We start from the raw sequence: 11,477 nt of genomic DNA on the forward strand, positions 1-11,477 counted from the left end.
ACTTTCCTTAACTGGACAGCCTAACTTCAAAAGGTCATATCTCACTCATCCGACCTCGAAACTTAGCAAACTCAGCGGCGTTGGAAAGATAATTCAAAGATCTTTCCTACGGTATCTGGTAGAACACCTAACTCATCCTGAGCTAGGAGTTATGGTCGTTTGAAGTCGACCCAAAACTCATACTTAACTTAACTTGCAAAATTCCAATTTAATTCTTTTTGGAACTCAAGGTGCTACATCTAGTGACCTTAACACTTAAGAAATTTTTAATTCCTTGGAAAAATCTCACTCACTACGAAGAAAGGTTCGGGTTTTAGTTCAAAAATTTTCTGGGGTGTTACAGTACGTTTGCTATAGCTATATTTGGGCTCAAACCAAGGCAATAGTGAGTCCTTTGAGCAAAGGATCTGTAGTCATTAGTAGGGTAAAGTAGCTATTACCAGAATACAAACGTGGGGAGGAGACACATGCAGTGAATCTCCTTATCCAAGAATCCGTAGGAAAGACGTTGACATTCCAATTACTGTTCTGTTTTTGCTTGTTCAGCTGACTTCAATTGGATGCAGAGGGTTAAGACAGCCCTTACATTAGCTCACCTGCTTAATTATCTGCATGATAGGAAATACCTCATTCGCAACTTTGCTCCATATCACATTGTGGTTGACCAGGTACAGTATTGAAATTTCATTTTGTTGTTCAATATTCTTGGTTGTCTAGATTCTATTATGTTTGTATTAAGTAATTTGAGTGACTGAAGATATTTTGCGTGTCATCTCTCCAGGATTTCACGCCAATCATGTTTGAGTTGGGTTTGTTAGTTGGAGGGGTTCTCGGTAATACAATCAATGAATCAGATTTGAGATGTGCTCCATATGGCTACATGGATGCATCCATATTTGAATATGGTACTGGTATGACTCGAGTTCTCTTCTTTTGTTTCCATCAAATATAACACTAGCGAATTAGTGTTACTTTCGTTGTTGCATCAAATGGTATGGTGGACAAAGTGCTACCCGCTACTCGGTATCTATGTGGGATTGCGGGTAGAGAAGTATCCAATGGAATAGTGGAGGAAAGCATAAGCTGGTGCGGACAACACTTTCATAAAAGAAAGAAAAAATAGTGTTATTTTATTCTCACATGATACTGAAAGTAATATTTTCTTTAGAGGTGCCCACAATTTTATGTCCTTGAGAGTTTTTTTTGAGACATTTCTCAGTAGTTTTCTTTGAGTTGTTGTTCTCCTCAATTTCCTTGTGTTCGTTTTAACAGAAGCTGACGTTATGTTTGAAATGAGGGGATGTAGAAAAAAAGAGAAGGAAAAGAGGCAAATGATTTGTGTAGTTTTGTGTTTGAAATGAATGCTTCATTGGTTGTCTACCTTGCCAGTTTGTTGCCGTTAATTTTTGTTTTCGTTCTAGCCTTTTTGGTAATGTGTTCATGTGTCAAGTGTTTATTGAAACATCTTTACCCCACAAAGGTATGGGGAGGGAGGGGATATGGTCAGCATACATCCTACCTTCCGTATATGACCCCACTTGTGGGATTAAACCGGGTATATTGTTGTTGTTGTTTTCAAATGAATCATCCTTCCCACTCCTTTCTTTTCTTCCATTCCCTTCCTCTCCACTGTAAATGAATATACCCTTGAGTTTCACAAACCAATAATAGTAGTGGTTGATCCGGTGTGAGATAATTTGCAGATGTGTAGTTGGGGAGAGCTTATAGTTATTAAAGTATTGTTTTTATATATATATATTTTTTTGTTGATTTCCATTTTTTTATGTTCCCTTTTCATTTGTGGTTTCATTTATTCTTGTAGTTTTTGATGTGCTTCATTCTTTGCATTTCCAAAAATAAAATAAAAAATCATGTGCTACTTACTTGAGAAGTCAAGACTCAAGATTGTTATTACTTTTATCTTTCCTGCTTAAGCTGCTTTTCGTTGCCCTATAACCATGTTTGTAATTTGTCAAATACTTTGCAGATACGTTCAGTGTCAAGTCTGATGTTTTTGCGTTTGGTGTTTTGCTCTTAAACTTTATAAGCAAAAGAGTTGTTGAGTATGGAAACCCCTTAGATAGGGCACTTGATTTATGGGCCTTGAAAGAGTTCAAGCCTGGATGTTCACTTGTCCACCAAAGTTTTGTGGGTGATCCAGGTTTTGATCATCTTGATGGAGTTGCAATAACAGAACTTGCAAAACATTGTGTTGAAGAGCAACCAAAGAAACGACCAAATATGAAAGAAGTTGTTGCTCGTCTGGAGGATTTACATGTCGTGTAGGAACATGGTGAAGAAATTAATGTGCATACTTCTAGAGTAAATCAACCAAATGTATGGGACAAGCTACTCTTTTGAGAAATTATTACCACTTATCTCTTACTTATATGAATATACGCGGTTGCCTGCGCGCGCACGGGCCCAATTTATATTAGGCGATAACTGTCACAAATATTGATAGGGCGAGAATTAGTTTACTTCACTGCTTATGCGTATTTACACATTTATACGAAAGTGGCAAGATAAATGGTGGTGGTCAACTGGTACGACGTTGTAGTTGACAAAATACCTGCCGTTAAAAGGACAAGTGTTTTAAGTTGTGGATGTGCAGCGTAATAAGAATGGAGTATGGATGGTTAAGCAGGAAAGAGCAGGAGTGGTGACGGAATACATATTTCATCGACAATTCAACGCTATATAATAAACCAAAATTTTACTTGTTATATTCGTGATAAAATGCCAATTTTTTCATGCTAATAAATAGCGACGGAATGCATATTTCATTGACAATTCGGCGCTATATAATAAACCAAAAATTTACTTGTTATATTCGCAATAAAATGCAATTCTTTTCACGCTAATAAATAGCGACGGAATACATATTTCATCGACAATTCGGCGCTATATAATAAACCAAAAATATTATTTGTTATATTCACGAAAAAATGCCATTTTTTTCACGCTAATAAATAGTGATGGAATACATATTTCATCAACAATTCGACGCTATTTAATAAACCAAAAGTTTACTTGTTATATTTGCTATAAAATCTTAATTTCGTACTTAATTCATCATTATTAATCCATTGCTAAACACTGTTTTTTTAGTAGTGGGTCCCAAATGGACAGATTAAAATGAGTTGAGCTAATAAATGGTGATTTATTGACTTACTCAAAATTTACTTGCACCACAAGGTGATCAATACGATTTAATCTTGTGATTTGAAATCATGAGATAAAATATCAAATTCTTCAAAAAAAAAAGATTGATTTGACAATTTCAAAAGTTACTCAAAAGATTTTTTAAAAAGTCTGATTCCCATTTCCTAAATTCCGCGTCTCCGGAAAAGAATCATGCCTCGCCGATGGGTTGCTGGTCGGTATCTTCGATCTATATCTAGTTATCTTAATGTATTTGCTTTTCTAGGGTTTTGGTGGTATCTTTGATCTTCTGTATATAGAATTACATTTCAATTTTTTGATTGTTTGCAATTCTATTTTATTTTCAATCTTTCATTGTGTGGGGAATGGAGGGAGAAATTCAAACATGGATGATGCTTTTTGGATATATACTGAATAGCTACTTTGGCAAGGATTGCAATTATTGTAGGGTATATAGCAAGAGTGTATTGCATAACACATAAAATGTAATTTGATCTAAGAATATATTACTATATACCAATAATAGTACGTAGTTAAGATGATATAGTATTATTGTTTCTAACAGAAGTTTCCCTTTCTCGCTTGTAATTTATTCACTAGTTTATTAACAGAATGCTTCTGTCTGCTTCTCATACAAAAGAAATGCCCCACTGAGAGTGATGATGAGGATGAGGATTTCATAATGGAGCACGATCATCATGTTCTCACACCAGAGGATCTGAACCAGTTTACCAGTCAATTTTCTTCCGAAAATCTTGTTGGAGTCACCGAGTTAGGAAAGCTCTATCGTGGGAAGATGCACATTGGTTCTGATGTCAAGGATGTTGCTGTCAAGATTATATATGATAATAAAAACGTGTATCACTATACAGGCGACGACACACTGGAAAGATTTGAGGTCTGTGTTTGTGTATGCTCATTCTCTTGTTTCCTTACCTTTACCAATTGTTTTCTTTGTTTAGAATGAACTGAAAATTTTGCAAGCTTCAAGGATTAGGGGAAATCCCAACATAGTGAAAGTGATTGGATATTGTCGCGGGGAAAAGACCCTGGGGATCGTTTATGATCTAAATCCACATGATACATTGGAGAACTTAATTACTCGAGGTGCACTTCTACTACTCTTATATGTATCTTAAGGAACTGTAGTCGTTAATAAGGCAAAGTAGCTATTACCGGAATACAAATGTGGGGTGGCAATGGAGACATGATATGCAGTGAATCAGTAGGAGAGATGTTGACATTCCAATTACTGTTCTGGTTTTGCTTGTTCAGGTGACTTCAATTGGATGCAGAGGATTAAGATAGCCCTTACATTAGCTCGCTTGCTTAATTATCTGCATGATAGGAAATACCTCATTCGCAACTTTGCTCCATATCACATTGTGGTTGATCAGGTACATTTTGTTGTTCAATATTTTTGGTTGTCAAGATAATTAATTCTATTATGTTGTATTCAGTAATTTGTGTGACTGAAGATATTTTGTGTTTCATATCTCCAGGATTTCACACCAATTATGTATGAGTTCGGTCTGTTAGTTGGAGGGGTTCTGCGTAATAAAATCAGTGCATCGGATTTTAGATTGGCTCCATATGGCTACATTGATGGATCCCTCGTTACACATGGTCCTGGTATGGTTCTAGTTCTTTTCTTTTGTTTCCACTAAATATAACATTAGTGTTACTTTCATTGTTGCATCAAATGGTGTGGTGGACAGAGTCCTACCTGGTACTTGGTAGTAGACAAGTACCCCAGGGAAATAGTGGAGGAACGCTGGTACAGACAACACCGTCATAAAAAAAAAACATAGTGTTATTTTCATTATTGTTGCTGTCATTGTCACATGATACTGAAAGTAATATCTTCTCTTGGAGGTGCCTACAATTTTATTTCCTTAGAAGTTTTTGGAGACATTTGATCTCAGTAGCTGTTGTTCTCCTCAATTTCCTAATGTTTGTTTTAATAGAAGTTGATGTTATGTTTGAAATGAAGGGATGTGGAAGAAAATAGAAGGAAATGAGGCAATTGATATGTATATATAGTGTTGTGTTTAAAATGAATGCTTCATTGGTTGTGTCTACCTCGCCACTTTATCGCCATTATTTTTCTTCTTTCTAGCCTATTTTGTAATTTGTCGAATACTTTGCAGATACGTTTACTGTCAGGTCTGATGTCTTTGCCTTTGGTATTTTGCTCGTAAATTTGATAAGCAAAAGAGTTGTTGTGGATACAAGAGATCGAGACGATGCAATTAATATGTGGGTTTTGAGAGAGTTCAAGTCTGGGCGTTCAGTTGTCCACCAAACTCTTGTGGGTGATCCAGGTTTTGATCCTCTCGATGGAACTATAATCACACAACTTGCAATACAGTGTATAGAAGATAAACCAAAGAAACGGCCAAACATGAAAGAAGTTATTGAGTGTCTGGAGACCTTACGTGTTGTGCAGGAGCATGACAAAGAAGTTAACTCCTTCTATAGAAACAACTCTAATTAGGAAAGCAGTTAGATAGATAGATAGTTTTATTTCATTTTGAGTTTACTGAATTTGTAGTAAGTTTTGCTATCGGGTTTTTTTATCTCGTTTTGTAGCTTTATGAACTAAACACCATATGATTGTCATATAAGGTATTAAAAATTTTCACCTCAAAAATTAAGAAGAATTTTTTGCGCATGTTTTCAAGTGTTCATTATGAGTCACATTAAACAATGTCACCTCTTGTTAATTATATACATCAGAATCAATTGGAACATGCTTGAGATTTTACAGATCTATATGTTGAAAGCTTAAAAACATATTGACCCAATCAATTTGAACAAGAGCAACTTTCACATATAGCAAACATAAAAATCATATTTGTATGCTATCTATAGTTTGCAAATTGCGCTTCATAGCAAACTTTACGTTTGCTATGACTATTAATATGTATATTTCGCTATACATATACAAAAGAAGCAATTGTATAAGAGAAACTTGCAGAAATGACTATAGTTTAAGAGTTTATGTAATTGAATAGCTATAATTATATTAATTACGCTACGTAGCTATAATTATGGTGGATATCCGATTGTATTCATTGTATAAAAGGTAAGTTTTTATTATATACTTGTATACAACTACAATTATAATGCACCAATTAAGGTGTTTTTTGTCTTTAAAATGGCAAGCACTTAAATTACATCCCTTGAACTCACAAACTTCCATTATTAGACTACCATCCAAACTTTCCATTATAATAAAGTACGGATGTATACACCAAAACATGTATCCTTAAAATTATCAAATTGCACCTAAGCTTTTCCTTCAAAATCATGAGATGTATTGTGATTTGTATGTATTTGCATGTGCTGATTCAATAGAACGATTTAATACATACTGTCTGTTTTTCTACATACATATTTATCAAAATGTATGAATTTAATTACCGTATACTTTATAGATACTTTGACAGGAAATTGAGAACTGCTATATTATGTATACATTTAGCAAATGGAAACTAAAAAATACATAGAATACAAACAATTTGATTAAACATATATTAAATACAATTATTATACCAATGAATACAACTATTAAATATACATACATGGAATACAATGAAAAAAAAATATTCATTGTTGATATCAAAATATTCATATATTAACTAATCAACAATATAAACATGTTTATACTTGAATACAAATGGATTATGCTAATGTGAATACAACTTTATTCTTATTTACCATCTTTGATTGTGTGCTTTCGGTGGGGAATGGAGGCAGAAATTCAAACATGGGAGATACTGGTAATGAAGTCTAGGCGTGTGGGGAGTGTTAAGAAGTCCACCTTGAAAAATGAATGAAAATTTATCTACTTTTATATAAAATATTTTAAAACTCTGAATTAAATTACTTAATTATTCTTATAAATAAATTATTTTTTTACAACTATATCTAAGGTTATGTTAATGGTTGTTACATTAGCTTGAGATTGTTGTTTTATTTTAAAATATAAGACCAACAAACCAGTAATATTCAGGTTTGATCTGATGTGAGATAACTTGCAGATATGTAATTGAGGAGAGCTTAAGGTTATTGAAGTATAATTTATATATTATATTTTTTTTTCTTGTTGATTTCCACATATGTTAAGTGTTAGATACGATAGTTTTTGTCTTTGTTGTTTTGCTCTTAAACTTAGTTCTTGTGTTTGTTGTTTTGCTCTTAAACTTTATAAGAAAAATAATTGTTGAGTATGAAAATCTCTAAGAGAGAGCAGTTGATTTATGGGTTTTGAAAGAGTTCAAGTCCGGTGTTCAACTTGTCCACCAAAATTTTAAGTCCGGTGTTCACCTGTCCACCAAGGTCCTTTTGATAGAGTTGTATACAACTTATAAAACATTGGGTAAAAGAGTAACAAAAAAAATGACCAAATTTGAAATAAGTTGTTGCGATTATGGAGGGCTTACGGGTTGTGCAGATGCATGGTGAAAAAAATAATTCCTTTTCCTCAGCCCGATTTCCTTGATAATCATCTCCTCAACCGTTTTTTTGCAACTGCATGTCTCTGTCTCTTCTTTTATAATTTGTCAAATACTTTACAGATACGTTTACTGTTAGGTCTGATGTCTTTGTCTTTGATATTTTGCTCGTAAATTTGATAAACATAAGAGTTGGTGTGGATACAAGAGACCGAGACGATGCAATTAATATGTGGGTTTTGAGAGAGTTCAAGTCTCGGCGTTCAATTGTCCACCAAAATCTTGTGGGTGATCCTCTCGATGGAACTATAATCACACAACTTGCAATACAGTATATAGAAGATAAACCAAAGAAACAACCAAATATGAAAAAAGTTATTGAGTGTATGGAGACCTTACGTGTTGTGCAGGAGCATGACAGAGAAGTTAATTCCTTCTATAGAAACAACTCTAATCAAGAGAGCAGTTAAATAGTTGAATAGTTTTATTTCACTTGAGTTTACTGAATTTGTAGTAAAGTTTGCTATTAGGTTTTTTGATCTCTTTTTTCTAGCTTTATTAATTAAACATCATATGATTGTCGCTAAAAGGTATTTTGAACTCTCCTTCTTCAATATGGTTTGATTTCAATTAGTATGCAATCTACTTAATTTTTCTACTCCTAGTTACGACCATTTTGGCCCATCCAAATTTAGCCCTACCTGTATGAGTAAATCAACCAAATGTCTGGGATAAACTAAATTTAGCCCTACCTGTTAATTTGTTAATGAATTTATTTAGATTATTGAACTAGGATCTTTCAATTGAGCACATGCACGTGATAAAGTGTTTATATTAAAAACTTTCACCTCAAATATTTAGAAGAATTTTTGCGCCTGTTTTCAAGTGTTTATTATGAGTCACGTTAAACAATAGAGAAAATCTCATAAATAGGAAAGAGATTAAACTTAATAAGTCTCCTTAGCTACAATTTGCTTAATTACGCTCCATACCTATAGTTTCGTTTGTTATGAGTACTTTCGTTTGTATATATCACTTGCGAATATACAAACATGGTAAGTATATACACATTACGTATCTATACATTTAGAAATTTTTTAGAACTCCATTTGTATATTTCGCTTGCCAATATATAAACATGGTAATTTATTACGATTTTTCTTTAACATATACAAATCAAATGTATCAACAAATCATATACAAATAGATAGGGTAAGAATATACAAATTATGATTTTATACAATCAGATACGCATTTTGGATTTATGCAATTAGGAACTGAATCATAAATAGTAAAATTTAAGAATTAACCGTAGCTGCGAATCATAAATATCCGAAACTATAGCTAAATTAAATAATATACCGTAAATGTTTGTCATTTCGCATAATTTTTTCCATCTTTTAAAAGGACTTGGGCCCAAGAATTTTCTTATCTTTCTTCAACTAGACTGGGCCGGGCTTGAAAATCATGTTGGGCTCAACACAAAATATAGTATAAATTATAGGAACCACATATTATAAGTACTAAATAACATTCTATCCCTTCTAGTTTTCTATTTACCAAAAATCCTTTAAAAATGATGTTTGTGGGATACATAGCATTGTGCACGGGATACATTAGTGTTTGATACATTCCACATAGCGGGATACATAGCGTTGTGCACGAGATACATTAGGTTTGATACATTCCACATTGCGGGATACGTAGTGTTGTGCACGGGATACAAGCGGGATACATAACATTGTGCACAGGATACATAGTGTTGTGCACAGGATACATAGTGTTGTGCACGGGATACATGCGAGATACATAGGTAAATAAGGGATTTTTGAAAATTTTGAAATAAGTAGGGACAAATGGATATTAAGGTAAGTAAAGGAGTGTGGTTAAATAATTTGTCCCAAAATATATGATGATGGGGAGAGTGAAGTCCATTGGAAAAAGATTAGTAACAAATATTAAGACTAATTAGTAGTTACCCTCAATATTCGAATTTAAACAAATATTGATCAAAGGCAGCTTCATGACTTTATTCTCAAAATATACATCTAGCCAGATTTAGTTTTAGGCCACAAATTTTATTAAGCCGCTTTTGATAATAGCTAGCATATCCTTTGCTTCGTATTAAAGATATTCTTGCTTAAACAAAACTCTTATGGGTTCTCCTCTTTCTTGTCTCACTAGCTTAATTCCCATGCAATTCCACCTATATATATATTTTCAATTATCCCTATCTATTTCTTCATCCTCAAATCTTGATATATTCTCCAAGAAAAAAATGAATCATTTCTCTAGATTTATTTTCTTGGTCACTTATTTTATTTACTTATCTCATATTGCATTAGCTTCTATAGTTTCTACAGGAGATTATAATAAGGATTTCTACGTAACATATTCACCTAACCATATAAACACTTCTGTTGATGGCCGTACAAGAAGCTTGATATTTGACAAGGAATCTGGTAATTATTAATTAATTCAAACGCAAATTATATATTTATTTATTTTGGCTATGAACACAATGTTAATTTGATGAATACTTTTCGTTTGATTAACAGGTACAGAGATTGCTTCAAAGGATATGTACTTATTTGGTCAATTCGACATGAAAATTAAGTTGATACCAGGAAATTCAGCAGGCACTGTTGTAGCATTCTATGTAAGCATAAAAATGATTAATTATCAAATATTTCTTAAATTTTTTGATGAATTTGGAATTACGTATATATATATGCAGTTAGCTTCGGGTCAACCGAATCGCGATGAGGTAGATTTTGAATTTCTGGGGAATGTAGCTGGAAAACCTTATACTCTTCAAACAAATGTTTATGTTGATGGATTTGACGATAGAGAACAACGAATCAATTTGTGGTTTGATCCAACACAAGACTACCACACTTATTCTATTCTATGGAACCTTCACCAAATTGTGTAAGCCATTTGATCTTTTAAATACTTATCACTGAAATCATCAATGAAATTGGTGGTTTAACGCCAAATTTTAATAAGAGTTCTTAAATATATCCAATAAAAGTACAACAGTTAGTTTCTGTGTGCATCGATCTCATATGCTTCATAGGTGCATTTTGTGCATCACACGTGCAACTCATTTTCGATTTTTGGGCAGGTTCATGGTAGATTGGGTACCTATTAGAACATACAGAAACCATGCAGATAAAGGAGCTAAATATCCACATTGGCAGCCAATGGAACTCAAAATGAGCATATGGAATGGAGAAGATTGGGCAACAGATGGTGGAAAAACAAAAATTGATTGGTCAAAAGCACCCTTTGTGGCCACATTGGGAAATTACAAAATTGATGCTTGTGTTTGGAAAGGGAATGCAAGATTTTGCAGAGCAGAAAGTGAAAATCATTGGTGGAATAAGGGGCAATCTAGTACTTTGACATGGACACAAAGAAGATTGTTTAAATGGGTTAGAAAGTATCATTTGACATATGATTATTGTATGGATAATCAACGTTTCAAAAATAATATGCCCATAGAGTGCTCTCTTCCAAAGTATTAATCAAATTGGACGAGCAATGTTAAATCGATCGATTATATTTTTATGGACTAAATTTAACGTCTCTTGGGACAATGCATAATAAGAAAAGATTCTTTTCTTTTTGACTTTATGTACTCTTATGTTTGTTCTTTGCATTAAATCAAAAAGTTTATGAAGGTCCTTGGATCAAAGTATCTTTATCCTATGAAGCAAAGTGATGATTTTAAGTACATCAGCTTTTCCTAATTTCGTGTAATGCACACTTTCCTCTTTTCATCTTTATAAGTGATTTCAAGAATGATTTTGCTGGCTTCTAAAGAAGGAAATCTTTTTTTTTTTTTTT

At 33.2% G+C, this 11,477-nt stretch overlaps 2 protein-coding genes across 5 annotated transcripts in view; both read left to right on the forward strand.

Annotated features, from left to right (window-relative positions):
* The window catches only part of LOC125853609 (probable serine/threonine-protein kinase PBL15), a 12,283-nt gene extending 4,146 nt beyond the window's left edge, over positions 1–8,137 (forward strand). The window contains exons 4-7 of one of the 4 annotated variants that reach the window (XM_049533338.1): positions 547–668; positions 782–911; positions 1,988–2,322; positions 8,100–8,137. In XM_049533338.1, the coding sequence (XP_049389295.1) occupies positions 547–668; positions 782–911; positions 1,988–2,286 (551 nt within the window). In that variant the 3' untranslated portion in view covers positions 2,287–2,322; positions 8,100–8,137. Of the gene's footprint in view, positions 1–546; positions 669–781; positions 912–1,987; positions 2,323–4,440; positions 4,563–4,667; positions 4,798–5,315; positions 5,707–8,099 lie in introns of those variants that run through there. The other 3 variants (XM_049533339.1, XM_049533337.1, XM_049533336.1) reach the window with 3 other exon arrangements.
* A 1,759-nt stretch (positions 8,138–9,896) lies between these two features.
* Positions 9,897–11,198, forward strand: LOC125853610 (probable xyloglucan endotransglucosylase/hydrolase protein 10). The gene is made up of 4 exons (XM_049533340.1): positions 9,897–10,087; positions 10,184–10,284; positions 10,363–10,556; positions 10,753–11,198. Exons 1-4 carry the CDS (start codon positions 9,904–9,906, stop codon positions 11,153–11,155), a joined length of 882 nt encoding a protein of 293 aa, XP_049389297.1. The 5' UTR covers positions 9,897–9,903; the 3' UTR covers positions 11,156–11,198.
* Positions 11,199–11,477: the final 279 nt, after the last annotated feature.

The sequence above is a fragment of the Solanum stenotomum genome, chromosome 1 (assembly GCF_019186545.1).
Source record: "Solanum stenotomum isolate F172 chromosome 1, ASM1918654v1, whole genome shotgun sequence".
NCBI lineage: Eukaryota > Viridiplantae > Streptophyta > Magnoliopsida > Solanales > Solanaceae > Solanum > Solanum stenotomum.

Bases quoted from the DNA above. Each gene is read 5' to 3' on its own strand.
- LOC125853610 (XM_049533340.1), top strand. From the start codon at position 9,904: ATGAATCATTTCTCTAGATTTATTTTCTTGGTCACTTATTTTATTTAC. The intron at 10,088-10,183 runs GTAATTATTAAT...TTTGATTAACAG, and splicing joins GATATTTGACAAGGAATCTG to GTACAGAGATTGCTTCAAAG. The intron at 10,285-10,362 runs GTAAGCATAAAA...ATATATATGCAG, and splicing joins GCACTGTTGTAGCATTCTAT to TTAGCTTCGGGTCAACCGAA.